The sequence below is a fragment of the Pan troglodytes genome, chromosome 21, assembly GCF_028858775.2.
Source record: "Pan troglodytes isolate AG18354 chromosome 21, NHGRI_mPanTro3-v2.0_pri, whole genome shotgun sequence".
NCBI lineage: Eukaryota > Metazoa > Chordata > Mammalia > Primates > Hominidae > Pan > Pan troglodytes.
Genome location: NC_072419.2, coordinates 39,134,653 through 39,154,699, shown reverse-complemented (window position 1 = coordinate 39,154,699; position 20,047 = coordinate 39,134,653). Strand labels below are relative to the sequence as shown.

Here is a 20,047-nt window from a genome sequence, read left to right as displayed (position 1 = left end):
CTGGGAGGTCAAGGCTTCAGTGAGCTGAATTCGTGCCACTGCATTCAACCCTGGGTGGCAGAGCAAGACCCTGTCTCGAAAAATAATAATAATAATAATAAAAATAACAGAAATTCTAGAGCTGAAGATGAAGAGTAAAATAATTGAATTCAAAAGTCATCTACAGCAGGCTTGATCAAGCAGAAGGAAAAATCAGCAGACTTGAAGACATCCAGTCAGGGAAGCAAAAAAGAAAAAAGAAAAAAGAATTTTAAAGAGTAAAGAAAACTTAAGGGATTTATGAGACATCGTCAAATGGACAATATATGCATTATGGTAGTACTAGAAGGAGGAGAGAGAGACAGAGAGAGAGAAAGGGACAAAAAGCTTATCTGAATAAATAATGGCTGAAAATGTTTCAAATCTTAAAAAGGAAAAGAAACCTATATTCAAGAAGCTCAAGGGATTCCAACTAGGATAAAGTCAAAGAAATCCACAAGGAGACACATTATAAAAAGAACAAAAACTCTCATCCAAAAATACTATATCCAGGAAAGCTGTCCTTTAAAAGTGAAGGAAAAATAAAAAATTTCCCAGATAAATAAAAACAAGAGGAGTTCATCACCATTAGACCTGCCTTTAAAGAAATGCTAAAGGGACCCCTTCAAGTTGAAACAAAAGGATGCTAGGCAGGAACATGAAAGCATATGAAAATACAAAGCTTTCTGATAAATGTAAACACATAGAAAAATACAGAATGCTGTAATACTGTAATAGTGGTACATAAGTCACTTTATTTTTATTATTATTATTTTTTAGACAGAGTCTCACTCTGTTGCCCAGGTTGGAGTGCAGTGACATGATCTCAGCTCACTGCAACCTCTGCCTCCCAGGTTCAAACGATTCTCCTGCCTGAGCCTCTCAAGTAGCTGGGATTACAGGCATGCACCACCATGCCCGGCTAATTTTTGTATTTTTAGTAGAGACAGGTCACTAAAACAAACAAACAAACAAACACATAGGAAGACAGCACAAGAGGAAAGGGGGACAAAAAAGTGTTGGGATTACAGTAGTGAGCCACCGTGCCTGGCCCTAATTATTTCTTGACATGAACGGTGGCTATATGGGTATGTATTTACTTTCTCAAAATTCACCAAGCTGAACCCTTCTGGTTTGTATGTTTTTCTTTATATACAATGCAACAATTAAGTTTATTTTTTAAAAGAGAAAGGAATATGCTTTATCAGATATATGATTTGCAAAAATATACATAGGTGAATAATATTGGGTGGATGGGTGAATGGATGGACCGTTTGCTGAATGGACAATTGGACAGACTGTAATATTATTTAAGCGAAGGCAGTTGCTGTGGCCTGAGAGTCCCTCCCCACAGAGTACAAAGTTCATACCAGCTTATGTTCAGACAGGGACAGAGACAAGAAGGGCCATGGGCATGGCTGAGCTTCAGCAGGACCCATACCAATGGCATCACCGGAGAGTTTCCAAGCCTTGACGTCCCGGTCCTGGCCAGCGCTGATAACCAGCTGGAAGTTGTCCACATACAGGATGTCTGCCACACTATTCAAATGGCCTTTCCAGGTAATCAGGAGCGTGGGGGGAACCAGGGAAATGGTATGGCCAGCCACAACCTATAGGGGACAGTACAGGAGAAACACTTTTACCAAGACCACTACACAGGCTAATTAGAAGGCACCCAGGACTGCAGGCAGCAGAGCCCAGTTGGAAGGGCCCTGGGACACAGGCTAGCGTTCTAGTTCTAGATGCATTCCACATGAACTTGCTTGTGACCTTACATAGGTCCCGGCACTTCTCTGGCCCTCACTGGCCCCTTAGGTAAAACCATAAAAAGAACTTGCATTTACTTTCTCAAAATTCACCAAGCTGACTACATATGACTTGCATATGACTTGCATATGACTACATTGTTTACCAAGTGCCTCTGTACACATTATTCCATTTGAACCTCACAACCTTATAAGAAGTATATAATTCTCACTGACTTACAGAGGAGAAAAGTGAGAGTCAGACATGTTCAATAACTAGCCTAAGCCCACATAGCTAGAAAGTGATGGGGCCAGGGCAAGAGCCTCAGTCTTCTAAAGTTTTTCAGCTGGGTATTGGGAGATGAATAGGGTGAGCAATGGGGTGATAAATCACATTACACTGAGAGAATAAAACTACTGAACTGGAAAATGAGTGAAAATGACCATTTTTAAATAAAACAAGATTAATAAAGGAGGACTTATTCGACCATATTCAAGTATGGAAAGTCAGAATAATAAACTTTAAATTTTAAACAAAGCAATGGAAGACAATAGAAAGCTCAGAAACCAACCCAAATGTATGTAAAACTGGTATATAGTAAGAGTGGTAACAGAAAACATGACTCAATAAACAGTAGTAGGATACCTGATGAACTATAAGAGAAACCTACGTTGTTATATTTTATCTTACAACCAAATGAATACTAGATGCATTGAAGATTTTATTTTCAATGAAATCATAAGACACCTACAAAAGAACGAATCAGTATTTATCTTTTCTCTAAGAAAGTGATAAACAGGCAAAGGAAAATATCACAATGGGGACAAAAACTGACTTGAACACCAAAAAATATATTGTAATTTTTAAGTCATCATAAATAAAATTAACAAGCAAATGACAAATTGGGGGGGATATTTGTAATCCATATGATAGACAATCAGTTAATCTTTTAATATATTTTTATTGGGTTTTTTTTTTTTAGAGATGGGGTCTCACTATGTTGCCCAGGCTGGTCTCGAACTCTTAGGCTCAAGCAATCTGCCCACCTTGGCCTCCCAGAGAGCTGGGATTACAGGCATGATCTACCATGCCCAGCCTAATGTATTTTTAAATAATTATACAACATTTATAAAAGATAGTTACCACAATAGAAAAGTAGGCAAAGGACATGAAGAGACAATTCATAAAGTTATACAAAGCCAATAGAATAAGAAAATATGTCAACATCACTAATAAACAAAGTCATCTTAATTAAAATCAAAAGAAACCATTTGCACCTAAAAATCAACCAAAAATGTTTTGCTGACTTAGGACATTTATTTATTGAATGCCTTCTATAAGAAAGACACTCTGATAGACCTAGAGGATCCTCAGATGAATACCACTAATAAATTCTTTAGGTTGTCAAAGATAAAAAAAACAGGCTAATGAAATGCAAAACTGTATAAACCTTCTAGAGTGCAATTTTGTAGTATACATTAAAGGCCTTAAAGTGACTTATGTTCTTTTACATACTCTTTCCTTGGGACAAATTACTAGATGTACAAATAAACAACTATAAACAACAACAAAAAACATTTGTGAAAAAGAATATTTGTACCATCATTTTTAGTAATATCTAAACACAACTTTATTGAAACATAATTCACATAAAAATTTACCAATTTAAAGTGCTCATTTAATGGTTTTTAGTATATTCAGAGCTGTGCAACCACCACCACATTCTATTTTAGACCATTTCATCACCCCAGAAAGAAACTCTTTACCCAGTAGTCACTACACAATTTCCCAACTCCCTCCCCCAGCCTCAGGAAACCACTAATCTACTTTAATATGGACATTCTGGACATGTCATTTAAGCAGAATCACACAATATATGGTATTTTGTGGTTGGCTTCTTTCACTTAGCACAGTATTTTCAAGGTTCATCCATGTTGTTGCATGCATCAGTACTTTATTCCTTTTTATTATTAAATAACATTCCATTGTATCACCATACCACACTTTATCCATTTGGAAGTTGACATTTGGGTTGTTTCCACTTTTGTATTATAAATAATGCTACTATAAACATTCAAGTACAAGATTTTATGTGGACATATGTTTTCATTTCTCTTGGGTATACACTTGGGAGTGGAACTGTTGGGTAATATGGTAAATCTACACTTAATTTTTGAGGAACTGCCAGACTGTTTTCCAAAGTGACTGCAGCTTTCTATGTTCTTTTTCTTTTTTTTTTTTTTAAACAGAGTTTGGAGTTTTGCTCTTGTTGCCCAGACTGGAACGCAATGGCATGATCTCTGCTCACTGCAACCTCCGCCTCCCAGGTTCAAGCGATTCTCCTGCCTCAGCCTCCCGAGTAGCTGGGATTACAGGCACCCGCCATCATGCCCTGCTAATTTTTGTATGTTTAGTAGAGACGGGGTTCCACCATGCTGGCCAGGCTGGTCTCAAACTCCTGACCTCATAATCCGCCCACCTCAGCCTCCCAAAGCGCTGGGATTACAGGCCTGAGCCACCGTACCCGGCCAGCTTTCTACATTCTATCCAGCAACGTGTAAGAGTCCCAGTTTGTCCACATCCCAGCCAACCACTGCTATTATCTATAGTTATCCTGGCAAGTGTAAAGTGGGATCTCATTATAGTTTTAATATGCATTTCCCTGATAGCTAATGATGTTCACCATCATTTAATATACTTATTAGCCATTTGTACATCTTCTTTGAAGAAATGTTTATTTAGATCCTTTACCCATATCTTAATTTGGTTATTTATCATTTTTATCAAGTTGCAAGAGTTCTTTATATATTCTGGATACTAGTCCCTTATCAGATATATGATTTGCAAGTATTTTCTTTCAGGTTACCCTTTCACTTTCTTGACGGTATCCTTTGCAGCCCAAAAGTTTTTAATTTTGACAAAGTCCAATTTATCTGTTTTTTTCTTTTGTAGCTTGTTTTTGGTGTCATATCTAAGACACACTGTCTAAGGTCACAAGTATTTTCCATTTATTTTCTTCTAAAAGTCTTATAATTTTGGCTCTTACATTTAGGTCTATGATCCATTTGGAGTTAATTTTTGTGTGTGTTATGAGGTAGGAGTCTAACTTCATTCTTCTAATACAGATAAAGTTATCCCTATTGTCCCAGCAGGACATGTTTTAAAAAATATATTATTTCTCCCCATTTGATTGTCTCAGCATTCTTGTCAAAAATCAATTGATCATAATGTGAGAATTTATTTTTTAACTCTAAATTCTATTCCATTGATTTACATGTCTTTCTTTATGCCAGTATCACATTGTCTTGATTACTTAACTTCATATTCAGTTTTGAACTTGGGAATTGTGAGTCCTTCAACTCTGTTCTTTCTCAAGATTTTTTTCTTACTATCTATATCCCTTGTATCTCCAAAAAGCAAGCAAGGAAGGAAGGAAGGAAGGAAGGAAGGAAGGAAGGAAGGAAGGGAGGGAGGGAGGGAGGCAGGCAGGCAGGCAGGCAGGCACAGTGGCTCATGCCTGTAATCGTAGCACTTTGGGAGGCTGAGGCGAGTGGATCACCTGAGGTCAGGAGTTCGAGACCAGCTTGGCCAACATGGCAAAACCCCGTCTCTACTGAAAATACAAAAATTAGCCAGGCATGGTGGCGGGCACCTGTAATCCCAGCTACTCGGGAGGCTGACGCAGGAGAATCGCTTGAATCTGGGAGGCGGAGGTTGCAGTGAACCGAGGTGGCGCCACTGCACTCCAGCCTGGGTACCAGAGCAAGACTCTGTCAAATAGAAGAAAAAAATAGAGAGAGAGAGAGAAGGAAGGAAGGGAGAAAAAAAGAAAAAGAGAGACAGAGAGAGAAAGGAGGGAGGAAGGGAGGGAGAAAAGGAGGGAAGGAAGGAAGAAAAGAAAGCCAGCCCGCCAGGCGAGGTGGCTCATGCCTGCAATCCAAGCACTTTGAGAGGCCAAGGCAGGCGGACCACGAAGTCAGGAGTTTGAGACCAGCGTGACCAATACGGTGAAACCCCGTCTCTACTAAAAATACAAAAAAATTAGTCGGGCATGGTGGCACATGCCTGTAGTCCCAGCTACTTGGGAGGCTGAGGCAGGAAAATCGTTTGAACCTGGGAGGCGGAGGTTGCAGTGAGCTGAGATTGCACCACTGCACTCCAGCCTGGGCGACAGAGCAAGACTCTGTCCAAAAAAAAAAAAAAAAAAGGAGAGAGAGAGAATATGGAAGGAAGGAAGGAAGGGAGGGAGGGAGGGAAAGAGAGAGAGAGAGAAAGAAAGAAACAAAGAAAGAAAGAAAGAGAGAAAGAAAGGAAGGAAGGAAAAGAAAAAAGAAAGAAGTTGGGGAGAGAGAAAGAAAGAGAGAAACGAAGGAAGGAAGGAGGGAGGGAGGGAGGGAAGGAGGGAAGGAAGGAAGGGAAGGAAAAGAAAGAAAAAGAAAGAAAGGAAGGAAGGAAGGAAGGGAGGGAGGGAGGGAAGGAAGAAAAGAAAAGAAAAAGAAAAGGGAAGAGAAAAGAGAGGAGAAGAGAAAGCAGCTGGGATTTTGATATAAATTGCATTAAATCAATTTGGGGAATATGCTATATTAACAACATCCAGTCTTCCAATCAATGAACATGAGATGTATTTCCATTTATTTGGGTATTCTTTCATCTCTTCCCATAATGTTATGCAATTTTCAGGGATCAAGTTTTGCACTACTTTTCCAAATTTATTCCTAAGTATTTTTTTGATGCGATTATAAGTGAAATTTTTAAATTTTCATTTTCAGATTGTTTATTGCTAGTGTATATAAATATATTGGTTTTGTATATTTATATCAAGCAACCCTATTGAATTTATTAGTTTTAATAGTTTTTAATAAATTATTTAGGATTTTCTAGATATAAGATCACGTCATCTGCAGATAGAGATAGTTAACTTCTTCCTCCCCAATATAGATACCTTTTATTTCATTTTCTTGCCTAACTGACCTCCCAGTAAAATGTTAAATTGGGGTGGCAAGAGTAACCATTCTTGTTTTATTTCTGATTTTACAGGAAAGTATTTAATATTTCAACATGAAGTTTTATGCTACCTGTGAGTTTTCATAAATGGCTTTTATCAGGTTGAAGGAGTTTCTATTTCTAGTTTATTGGGTGTTTCAATCAGAAAACGGTGTTCAATTTTGTTAAATGCTCTTTTTGCATCTATTGGCATAATCATATGGCTTTTGTTTTTTATTCAGTTAATATGGTGTATTGCATTAATTGATTTTGGATATTTAGCCAACTTTGCATTCCTGGGATAAATCTTACTTGGTCATGGTGTATAATCATTTTCATATGTTGTTGGTTTCAATTTGCTAGTATTTTGAAGATTTTTGTATCTATATTCATAAAAATATTTGGTCTACAGTTTTATTTTCCTGTGATATCTTTATCTGGTTTTGGTATCAAGGTAATACTGGCCTCATAGAGAACTCTTTTGGAAGAGTTTGTGAGCAATTGACATTAATTCTTTAGCCAGGTGTGGTGGCTCACACCTGTAATCCCAGCACTTTGGGAGGCCATGGTGGGCGGATCACGAGGTTGGGAGTTCGAGACCAGCCTAGCCAATGTGGTGAAACCCTGTCTCTACTAAAAATACAAAAATTAGCCAGGCATGGTGGTGCATGCCTGTAATCCCAGCTACTCGGGAGGCTGAGGCAGGAGAATCACTTGAACCCCGGAGGCAGAGGTTGCAGTGAGCCAAGATCACATCATTGTACTCCAGCCTGGGCAATAGAGTGAGACTCTGTCTCAACAAAAAAAAGAAAAATCTTTAAATATTTGGTAGAATTTACCAGTGAAACCATCTGAATGTGTACTTCTCTTTGTGGGAAATTTTATTACTAATCCAATCTCCTTACTTGTTACATTCAGATTTTCTATATATTCAGATTTTCTATTTCTTATTAAGTCAGCTTTAGTAGTTTGTGTCTTTCTGAGGTTGTGTCCATTTTCTTTTATTTTTTGATAATGAAAAGTTAGAAACCACATTAATGTCCAACAATAGATAACAAGCTAAGTAAGTGATTATAACCCCATAAAATGAAAATTTGTAACTCCATAAGGTGAAATATTATTTAATCAACAGAAAGTGTGGTTTTCAGCTAGGTGCAGTGGCTCATGCTTCTAATACCAGCACTTTGGGAGGCCGAGGCAGTCGGATCACCTGAGGTCTGGAGTTCGAGACCAGCCTGACCAACATGGAGAAACCCTGTCTCTACTAAAAATACAAAATTAGCCAGGTATTTTAAAATAAAATAAAATGCTTAATTTTATTACAAATAAAATAAATACAATATAAAATTAAATACAAAATTAGCCAGGTATTTTAAAATAAAATAAAATACTTAGGGGTAAATTTAACCAAGGAGTTAAAAGATCTGTACACTGGAAACTAAAACATTGTTTAAGAAAACACAAATAAATGGAAAGCTATCTTGTGTCGATAAATTAGAAGAATTAATATTATTAAAATATTCATACTACCCAAAGCAATCTACAGATTCAATGCAGTCCCTATCAAAATTCCAATGTCATTTCTTATAGAAATAAAACAATCCTTAAATTCATATGCAATCATAAAAGACCCTGGCTAGCCAAAACAATCTTGAGCAAAAAGAACAAAGCTAAAGACATCACAGTCCCTGATTTCAAAATATATTATAAAGCTAATATAATCAAAACAGTATGGTGCTGGCATAAAAATAGACACATCGACTAATGTAACAAGACAGAAAACCCAGAAATAAACCCATGCACTAATAGTCAATTGATTTTTGACAAAGGTGTTACTAATACATAATGGGGAAAAGACAGTCTTTTCAATAAACTGTACTAGGAAAATTGGATCCACATACAGAAGAATCAAATTGGATCCTTATCTCACACAGTATAAAAAATCAACTCAAAATGGATTAAAGTCTTAAATATAAGATCTGAGACTGTAAAACAACTAGAAGAATACCTAGAGGAAAGGCTCCATGACATTGATCTGAACAATGGTTATTTAGCTATGACCCCAAAAGCACAGGTAATAAAAGCAAAAATAGGCCAGGCGCGGTGGCTCACACGTGTAATCCCAGCACTTTGGGAGGCTGAGTCAGGCGGATTGCCTGAGGTCAAGAGTTCAACACCAGCCTGGCCAACATGGTGAAATCCTGTCTCTACCAAAAAATACAAAAATTAGCTAGGCATGGTGGCACACGCCTATAATCCCAGCTACTCAGGAAGTTGAAGTAGGAGACTTGCTTGAACCTGGGAGGCAGAGGTTGCAGTGAGCTGAGATTGCACCACTGCACTCCAACCTGGGTGACAGAGCCAGACTCCGTTTCAAAAAAATAAAAAATAAAAATAAATAAAAGCAAAAATAGACAAATGGGATTTTAGACAAGATACAAAGCTTTTGGACAGAAAGGAAACAATGAACAAAGTAAAGAGATAACCCACAGAGTGACAGAAAATATATGTAAATCATACATCTGATAAGGGAGTAACATCCACAATAAATAAGAAACTCAAACAACTCAATAGCCAGAAAACGAATAACCCAATTAGAAAATGAGCAAAGTGGGCCAGGCGCACTCACTCTTGTAATCCCAGCACTTTGGGAGGCAAGGTGGGCAGATCACCTGAGGTCAGGAGGTCAAGACCAGCCTGACCAACATGGAGAAATCCCATCTCTACTAAAACTACAAAATTAGTTGGGTGTGGTGGCGCATGCCTATAATCCCACCTACTTGGGAGGCTGAGGCCGGAGAATTGCTTGAACCTGGGAGGCGGAGGTTGTGGTGAGCCGCAATCGCGCCATTGCACTCCAGTCTGGGCAATAAGAGCAAAACTCCATCTCAAAATAAAATAAAATAGGCAAAGTGGCCAGGTGCAGTGGCTCATGCCTGTAATCCCAGCACTTTGGGAGGCCGAGGCGGGCAGATCACTTGAGGTCAGGAGTTCGGGACCAGCCTGACCAACAAGGTGACACCTCGTCTCTACTGAAAATACAAAATTAGCTGGGTGTGGTAGCCTGTGCCTGTAATCACAGCTACTCAGGAGGCTGAGGCGGGAGAATTGCTTGAACCCGGGAGGCGGAGGTTGCAGTGAGCCAAGATTGGATCAATGCACTCCAGCCCGGGCAACAAGAGCAAAACGCCATCTCAAAAAAAAAAAAAAAAAAAAAAAAAAGAAAGAAAGAAAGAAAAGAGAAGAGAAGAGAAAATGGACAAAGCATCCAAAGAGACATTTCTCAAAAGAAGACATTCAAATGGCCAACAGGTTCAAGAAAAAAAATGCTGAGCACCACTAATCATTAGGAAAAACAAATTAAACCACAATGAGATATCATCTTACATCTGTTAGAGTAGATGTTATCAAAAAGACAAGAAACAAGTGTTGGTGAGGAGGCAGAAAAAAGAAAACCCTTGTACAATGTTGGAGGGAATGTAAATCAGTACAACCACTGTATTGGTCTGTTCTCATGCTGCTAATAAAGACATATCCGAGACTGGGTAATTTATAAAGTAAAGGTTTAATGGACTCACAGTTCCACATGGCTGGGGAGGCCTCACAATCATGGCAGAGGTGAAAGAGGAGCAAAGGCACGTCTTACATGGGAGCAGGCAAGAGAGCATGAGCAGGGGAACTTCCCTTTATAAAACCATCATATCTCTTGAGACTTATTCACTATCATTAGAATGGTGGGAAAAACCCACCCCCACGATTCAGTTACCTCCCACCAGGTCCCTCCCACGACAGCTGGGGATTATGAGAGCTACAATTCAAGATGAGATTTGTGTGGGGACACAACCAAGCCATATCAACCACTACGAGAAATAGTATGGAGTTTCCTCAAAAAACTAAAATTAGAACTACTATATGATCTAGCAATTCCACTTCTGGGTATATATCCAAAAGAGATCAATATGTCATATCAATATGTCAAAGAAATACCTGCACTCCCATGTTCATTGCAGCACTTTTCACAATAGCCAAGATATAGAATCAACCTAAGGGGCCATCAGTGGATGAATGGATAATGAAAATGTGGTGTATATACATAATGGAATACTATTCAGCCTTAAAAGAGAAAAAAAATCCTGTCATTTGGGACAACATAGATAAATCTGGAAGACATTATGGTAAGTGAAATAAGCCAGTCGTGAAAGAAAAATACTGCATGATTGTATTTATATATGGAATTATAAAAAGTCAAACTCATAGTAGAAAGGGCCGGGCACAGTGGCTCACACCTGTAATCCCAGCACTTTGGGAGGTCAAGGCAGGAGGATTCCTTGAGCCCAGGAGTTCAAGACCAGCCTGGGCAACATAGACCTCATCTCTACAAAAAAAAAAAAAAAAAGTTTTTGATTTGATTTGATTTGATTGATTGATTTTTTGAGACGGAGTCTCACTTTGTTGCCCAGGCTGAAGTGCAGTGGCGCAACCTTGGCTCACTGCAACCTCTGCCTCCCAGGTTCAAGTGATTTCTTGCCTCAGCCTCCAGAGTAGCTGGGATTACAGGCACGCATCACCATGCCTGGCTAATTTTGTATTTTTAGTAGGGACAAGGTTTCACCATGTGGGCCAGGCTGGTCTTGAACTCCTGACCTCAGGTGATCTGCCCGCCTCAGCCTCCCAAAGTACTGGGATTACAGGCTTGAGCCACTGAGCCCGGCCAAAAAGAGGTTTTTAAAAAGAAGTAGAAAGGAGAATGATGGTTACCAGAGGCTTAGAGGGTGGGGTGGGGAATAAGGGAGAGAGAATGGGAAGTTATTGGTCAAAGAGGTACTAAGTTTTGGTCAGACAGGAGGAAAAAGTTTTGAGATCTTCTGCACAGCAGAGTGACTATAGTCAGTAATATATTGCATACTTCAACATAACTAAGAGTAAATTTTAAATGTCTCACCATAAAAATTGTAAGTGAGGTGGTAGATATGTTAATTGGCTTGATTTAATCATTCCACATGTGTACATAGATCAAAACAGCACACTGTACCTCAGAAATGTCTACAATTATGATTTATCTATTTGAAACAATAAAATTTTTAAAGAAAAAAGAATACTTGATGGTATAGGAAATTCCAGTTACATACAATATAATCCCAATTGTTTAAAATATATCATTATAAAACTAAGAGCAGATGGTCAGGAACACAGATTCTGGAGTCAGACAGACTTAGGTTTAGTCTCAGGTCTACACTGGTTGCTACTGGAGCTTAGACGAGTCTCTCAGCTCTTCAGTTTCATTACTTCCTCATCTGAAAAACATCATCTCCCTCACAAGTCATTATGGAGATTAATGAATGCATATATAATGTACTATCACCATCCCTGGAACATTGCAAGCAGTAAATAAATATTATTATGATGATGATTGTATCAACATTATAAATTCTTCACATACTGACACTGTGGGTAATCAGTTCCCAAGACATTTTAATATAATGACATTCTCTTCATACTAAAACGAACTAGCCATAACATACTCATGTAGAGATTCAAAAGGCACGTAAGACTGCAAGAAGGCTATCAAAATTGCAAATGCACGTAACCCTTTTACCTAGCAATCCCACTTCCAAGAACATCTCCTACAGAAATGCCTTCACATATGTGAAATAACATTCACTATTCGCTTTTGTGTAAGATTTTTTTAAAGACAAATTTACCTTAAAATGGGATAGTGCTGCTATGCAAAGGTCTCCAAGATATATCATACAGCAAGAAAAGCAAGACGAGTACCAGTATAAGTGAAATGATACCTTCAGTAGAAAATAACTTTACACATCGTGTTTGCATAAGTAAACACCAGAGGAATAACCAAAAATCAACACACGTGGTTACTTCAGGGAGCATGAACTGTTTGGGGGAACCGGAATGGGACTTAGACTCTTCACTGTAAGCCTTTTTACGTTACCTGACTTTTTAAAACTTTCATTGATGTATGATATACACATAGAAAATTGTATATAAGTGTAGTACTGAATAATTTTTTTTTTTGAGACAGAGTCACACGCTGTCGCCCAGGCTGGAGGGCAACGGAGCAATCTAGGCTCACTGCAACCTCCACCTCCCGGGTTCAAGTGATTCTTGTGCCTCAGCCTCCCAAGTAGCTGGGATTGCAGGCGTGCACCGCCACACCCAGCTGATTTTTGTATTTTTAGTAGACAGGGTTTCACCAGGTTGGCCAGGCTGGTCTCAAACTCCTGACCTCAGATGATCCACCAGCCTTGGACTCCCAAAGTGCTGGGATTACAGGCATGAGCCACTGTGCCCGGCCCACCACTGAATAAATTTTTAGAAACTGAATACAACTGCATGATCAGGCCCGTTAATGAAGCAGAGCACTGCCAACCTCTCCAGAAGTCCCCTTCATGATTCCTTCCAGCCTCTCCACTCCCCCAACAAAAACAATCATTTCTAATATATGTTCTTCTGGGTCTGACTTCTTTTGCCTAAATTGTTTGAAGAGTTCTCCATTTTGTAGTGAGTAAATTCACTTCTGGTGCCAGATATTACACTGTAATTTATTTGTAATTTATTTTCCAGTCTACGGTGATGGGCATTTGAGTTGTTTCTAATGTGGCATTATTACGAATACTAATTCTTTTTCTTTTTTGAAACGAAGTCTTGCTCTGTCGCCCAGGCTGGAATGCAATGGCGCGATCTCAGCTCACTACAACCTCTGCCTTCTAGGTTCAAGCGATTCTCCTGCCTCAGCCTCCTGAGTAGCTGGGATTACAAGGAGTGCACCACCACACCCGGCTAATTTTTGTATTTTTAGTAGAGACAGGGTTTCACCATGTTGGTCAGGCTGGTCTCAAACTCCTGACCTCGTTCGTGATCCACCCGCCTCAGCCTCCCAAAGTGCTGGGATTACAGGCGTGGGCCACCACGACTGGCCACGAATACTAATTCTATCAATATTTTTGCTCTTATCTTTTAGTAAGCGTATTTCTCTTGGGTATGAGTTAGTCTATGGTCCTAGCTCATTTGTGGGCTCAAAGGCACTTTCCTGAGCAACTCTCCAGTAATCCTCCTACCTCTTTATCCTCCAAGGGAATGTAGTGTGGGAAGTTGGTCCCAAGTTGCTGAGGAATTAACAACCGGAACTTGTTGTGTGCTTCAGAGACAACCTTGGCCCCACTGGATTGGAATGGCTGTTTATCAATCAATGCGCAGTAATCCTTGATGTCCCAGATCTAGACATAAAGTGTGGGTTAGTGGCCTCACACCCCTTGACCCAGACCCCAACTCACTCTGTGGGCTCCTCCCAGACCATTCCTCTTCATTTGGTGGGGGCGGGGGGCAGTTCTTACATCTCTGAGATACCTCACCACTAGGGCCAGAAAGGGCCTTAGGGATCTTCTAGGCCAGACTCCTGGATTAGCAGGCAGGAAGGGTGTGACCGGCTCAAGGACAGCACACCCCTGCCTCATGTCTTGCCACAAGGCACACAATCAGCTCCTGAGACAGCTGATCCTAGATTAGCCACATGACTGCGGGATGAGGGAGTTGGAGAAGACAGTGATGGAGCACGGAATTCTCCAGGGAAGGCTTCTCAGAGGGGCTTTTTGAACCAAGACCCGCTCCTGTCACTGGGCTTAGCAGAGCAGGAGAGGACTCCTCCCTGCATTGTTTCACAAATGGAACCAGTACCCAGGCAAAGTAGGAACTAGGCAAGGGCCATGTGAGCAAAGAGATGGCCGAACACTTAGCTGGCACCAGCCCCTCAATCTTCCTGCCAGTTCTTCCTCACCTTGATGTATCCTTTACAATCCCCCGTGATGAGGATCCAGTCATTTTTATCAGTGGCCATGGCACCCACGACAACATCCCCATTGTCTAGGTCCACAGGGAACTTCCCCAGCAGGCCTCCATTCCCATGGAGGGACCAGGCGTAGATGTAGCCGTCCATGCAGCTGCTCAGCAGGGCAGCCGTGTGTGGCAGGCGAGGCCTGGTCTGCAGGAAGATTATCTGAGGAAGAGAGGAGGGCCCGGCTCAGCAGGGCTGTGAGCCACTGTCACATGGTGCTGAGGGACCTCAGCAAGTCACCACACCCACCTGGTCCCCCAGTTTCCTAGATGCCCAGTGAAAGTGGTGATGGTGGTCCCACCCTTCCTCCCCAGCTGGTGACAAGGAACGTCATACTCGACTATGAACTACTAGAGGGCAGGGATTTTGCGTCTTTTTTGTTCACTACTTTGTCCTTAGTAACCACAATGGTGCCTGACACATAATACATGATCAATAAATGTTTATCAAATGAAGGCTTACAAGTTTGATTCGACATAGGCTCAGACAAGATTTTCACAACCTGTAACTCAACCCAAAGTGATGTGGGGAAGGAACTCATTCCCCTTCATATATATCTATAGTGAAATATCCATATTTTCCAGCCAATCATCAAGAAAGCATTTTAAACAAATTCTTGTTCGAGACTTGTTTTGATCATGCCCTTTGCTAATTCCTCACTCTGCTCACTTTTCCCTTACATGTCACACCTGTGGCCCATGTGGGGGCCACAGTGGGAAGTTACTCTGCATGGCAAGCATGAGAAGAAAGTTTCTTGCCTGGCACCCAGCAGGAGGCTGAGAGCATAGTGAGGGCGGCAGAGCAAATCAGGCCAGAAGGGGGAAATTGGAAGCTTCCTCACTCCTGCTCAGAACTTTACAGTGTAATAGCTTATGTGTCCCCAAAACATGTCACCAACAACAAAAATCTCGATTATCAAAAATCTCATGGTGGCTCATGCCTGTAATCCTAGCACTTTGGGAGGCCGAGGCGGGTGAATCACTTGAGCCCAGGAGATCGAGATAGCCTGTGCAACATAGTGAGACCCTGTCTCTATTTAAAAAAAAAAACAAAAAAACAGAAGGGAAGAGAAGCAGAGGGGAGGGGAGGGGAGGGGAGGGAAGGGAGAAAAAAGAAAAGAAAGAAAAGAAAAGAAAGAAAAAAATCTCAATTATCCTTATTGTTGTAGAAATCCGAAATTAGTTGTTCAACCTGCTTCCCACTGGCCCCGGTGCCAGGGTCAAAAACCAGAAGTCCCTTGTGCCCAAAGCTTGATGGCTTCACCAGTGAATTCTACCAAACATTTAAGGAAGAATGAATGCCAATCCTTCCCAAACTTTTCCAGAATACTGAAGAGGAGATAACACTTCCTAACTCATTCTATGAGGCCAGCATTACCCTGATATCAAAGTCAGACAAAGACATTATAAGAAAAAAAAAAAAAGGACTACAGAGAAATATCCCTTATGAACACTGATATTTAAAAATTGTCAAAAAAATTAGCAAACTGCATTCAGTAGCATATTAAAAGGATTATATACCATGACCAAGTGACATTTATTCCTGGAATGCAAGGATGATTCAACATATAAAAATCAATAAATATACCACCTTCACACAAAAAAGAAAAAAACCCACACGATCATCTTAATTGATGCAGAAAACGATTTGACAAAATTAAAAAAAAAAAAGGAATAGAAGGACATTACCTAAACATAATAAAAGCCATATATGAAAAACCCACAATGAACATCACACTCAATAGTAAAAGACTGAAAGCTTTTCCTCTGGAATTAGGAACAAGGCAAGAATGTCCACTTTTGCCACTTTTATTCAACAGAGTACTGGAAGTTCTGCCAGAGGGATTAGGCAAAAAAAGAAATAAAAGTTATCCAAACTGGAAAGAAAGAAGTAAAATTATAAGTTTGCAGATGATATTATCTTATATGTAGAAAATGCTAAAGCTCCCACACCAAAAAAAAAGGGGCTAACAAATGAATTCAGCAAAATGGCAGGATACAAAGTCAACACATAAAAATCAGTCGCATTGGCCGGGTGCAGTGGCTCATGCCTGTAATCCCAGCACTTTGGGAGGCTGAGGCAGGTGGATCATGAGGTCAAGAGTTCGAGACCAGCCTGGTCAACATGGTGAAAGCCCGTCTCTACTAAAAAATACAAATATTAGCCAGGTGTGGTGGCATGCACCTGTAATCCCAGCTACCCATGAGGCTGAGGCAGGAAAATCACTTGAACCTGGGAGGCAGAGGGTGCAGTGAGCCGAGATCATGCCATTGTACTCCAGCCTGGGCGACAGAGCAAGACTCTGTCTCAAAAAAAAAAAAAAAATCAGTTGCATTTCTATACACTAACGTTGAACAATCTGAAAAGGAAATTACAAAAATAATTCCATTGACAATAGTGTCAAAAAAAGAGTAAAATACTTGGGAATTAACCAAAGAGGACATTATGCTAAGTGACATAAGCCAGTTACCAAAAGACAAACATATGATTCCACTTGCATGAGGTAGAATAATCAAAATCATAAAGACAGAAAGTAGAATGGGGGTTTCCAGGGGTTGGAGGGAGAGGGGAGTGGGAGTTATTGTTTAATGGGTATAGTTTCAATTTAACAAGATGAATGGATAGTGGTGATGGCTGCACATTATGAATATATTTACTACCACTGAACCATACACTTAAAAATGGTTTCGATGGTAAATTTTATGTTATGTGTATTTCACTACAAGAAAAATTTTTTGAAAAAAAGAAAAAACAGGAATCCCTGAACCAAAGACAAAGGGCAAGCATTTCCCCCACTTTATGCAAGTGCTCACTGTACAAAATGTGGGCAGCATAGACATATGAAAGGAAATTAAAATCACCTACAAAATCCCAGTACCCAGAAATAATCACCATTAAGACTTTAATGTATTTTGGCCAGGCATGGTGGCTCTCGCCTCTAATCCCAGCATTTTGGGAAGCCAAAGCGGGTGGATCACCTGAGGTCAGGAGTTCAAGACCAGCCTGACCAACATGGTGAAACCCTGTCTCCACTAAAAATACAAAAATCAGCTGGGCATGGTGGCGGGCACCTGTAATCCCAGCTACTCGGGAGGCTGAGGCAGGAGAATTGCTGGTACTTGGGAGGCGGAGGTTACAGTGAACCAAGATCACGTCACTGCACTCCAGCCTGGGAGACAGAGTGAGACTCTGTCTCAAAAAAATTTTAAATTAAATAAATAAATAAATAAACAAATCATGGTGAATCCAAAGAAATACACTGCAGCCAGTGGCAGATTTACTGGTGAAGTTCATGAAGCTCAAGGCTAAGTTCAAGTTTAAGTTCAAGGTTCTAGGAAAGAACTGGTAAGTTCTGGTGACTTTTGTAATTGTCAGATTTATAAGTTTTGAAATTTGTTGACACTTTTTTCTCATTCTAAATAAATATTCACTTTTGTACCTAATTTTTTATAATTTTGTGCATTTTTCTTGCAAAAGTTTTAGGCTCCAAAAAACCTAGATAGGCCCCTATATAAAGCTATTAAAAAGAATGAAGTGGTATACCCAAAGGACTATAAATCATGCTGCTATAAAGACACATGCACACGTATGTTTATTGCGGCATTATTCACAATAGCAAAGACTTGGAACCAACCCAAATGTCCAACAATGATAGACTGGATTAAGAAAATGTGGCACATATACACCACGCAATACTATGCAGCCATAAAAAATGATGAGTTCATGTCCTTTGTAGGGACATGGATGAAATTGGAAATCATCATTCTCAGTAAACTATCGCAAGAACAAAAAACCAAACACCGCATATTCTCACTCATAGGTGGGAATTGAACAATGAGATCACATGGACACAGGAAGGGGAACATCACACTCTGGGGACTGTTGTGGGGTCGGGGGAGGGGGGAGGGATAGCACTGGGAGATATACCTAATGCTAAATGACGAGTTAGTGGGTGCAGCGCACCAGCATGGCACATGTATACATATGTAACTAACCTGCACATTGTGCACATGTACCCTAAAACTTAAAGTATAATAAAAAAAAAAAAGAATGAAGTGGATAGATTATTATGTGCTGAGAGGAAAAACTGTCCACCACAAATTGCAAGGTTTGAAAAAAAAAAAAAGCAAACAGCTAAATAAACAATAGTTTCAAATGTTCTCAGTTTTGTTTGAAAAATCAAAACCATAAAAAAAAATTTAACGTGCACACAACTTTCACAGTAGTCATTAACTGTCATTTTAAAGGATGTGCTTTAAATTTTGTCATAAGCACATTCCAATGATTAAGTATTTTTCTAAAATGTGGTTCCTCATAACTGCACAGGATTCACCAAAGTGATGCACCACAAAGTTCTCCCATGTCTGAACTGGGGAAAAGTTGAGGCATCCTTCCCAGCCATTCCTTTGCCAGCCCTGGGACGGTGAGAGCAGGTAGGGTGAAGGTGAATGAGCGCCCAGGACTTCAGCAGGACTGGAGAGCGGCGGCCTGCTGAGAGCACAGGGTCAACTGCGTAGCCAGCATCCGGTGCTCACAGTGAGAAAAGCACAGTCAGAATGGTGGCCCTAGGCAGGACAGAGCCGTGTGGCTGCAAGGGACAGGTAACCAACACTATTCCTTTTGCACTCTGCATCCAGCCCCCTCCAATACATTGCCCTGCTCATTTTGGAAAGAGCTGCTGGACTGAAGGTGAGCATTTCAGTCTCACTCAGCCCAGGAATCCCAGATAGTATCTCAACCACAGGGGGTTAATGGCCTCCCTGTGGGTCCCTTCAGAAGAAGCCATGGCAGCTACTCACGGGCTAAACTTCATGTAACTTGGAGCAATTTTCTACTGCCTGCCATCTGGTCCTTCCCTACCGGGGAGATGGCCGGGGCAAGTGCTTCATCTAAAGACTGTCAGGGGCTGGGCGCCGTGGCTCACGCCTGTAATCCCAACACTTTGGGAGGCCGAGGCAGGAGGATCACTTGACGCCAGGAGTTTGAGACAAGCCTGGACAACATGGCAAAACCCCGTCTCCACTAAAAACCCAAAATTAGCTAGGTGTGGTGGCTTATGCCTGTAATGCCAGCACTTTGGAAAGCTGAGGCAGGAGGATCACTTAAGGTCAGGAGTTCAAGACCAGCCTGGACAACATGGTGAAACCCTGTCTCCATTAAAAACACAAAATTAGCCAGGTGTGGTGGCACACACCTGTAATCCCAGCTGCTCAGGAGGTTGAGGCACGAGAATCACTTGAACCCAGGAGACAGAGGTGGCAGTGAGCTGAGATCACGCCACTGCACTCCAGCCTGGACAACAGAGTGAGACTCCATCTCAAAAATAAATAAATAAGTAAAATTAAAAATAAAGACTGTCAGGGACATAGCTGGGCCTGGATCTGCATCCTGGACTCCTTCCTAGTGCTCTTTCTGCCATGCCTCACAGTCTTCTGGGATGGCCAGACAGAA

At 40.6% G+C, this 20,047-nt stretch overlaps 1 protein-coding gene across 3 annotated transcripts in view; it reads right to left on the bottom strand.

The window, feature by feature from the left end:
* Nucleotides 1-20,047, bottom strand: part of EFCAB8 (EF-hand calcium binding domain 8) — a 105,030-nt gene that overhangs the window by 16,550 nt on the left and 68,433 nt on the right. For all 3 annotated transcript variants that reach the window (XM_054674650.2, XM_054674651.2, XM_063803302.1), the window contains 3 exons: nucleotides 14,540-14,758; nucleotides 13,824-13,982; nucleotides 1,460-1,628 (listed from right to left, as the gene is read on the bottom strand). In XM_054674650.2, coding sequence (XP_054530625.1) covers nucleotides 1,460-1,628; nucleotides 13,824-13,982; nucleotides 14,540-14,758 — 547 coding nt within the window. The remainder of the gene's footprint in view (nucleotides 1-1,459; nucleotides 1,629-13,823; nucleotides 13,983-14,539; nucleotides 14,759-20,047) is intronic.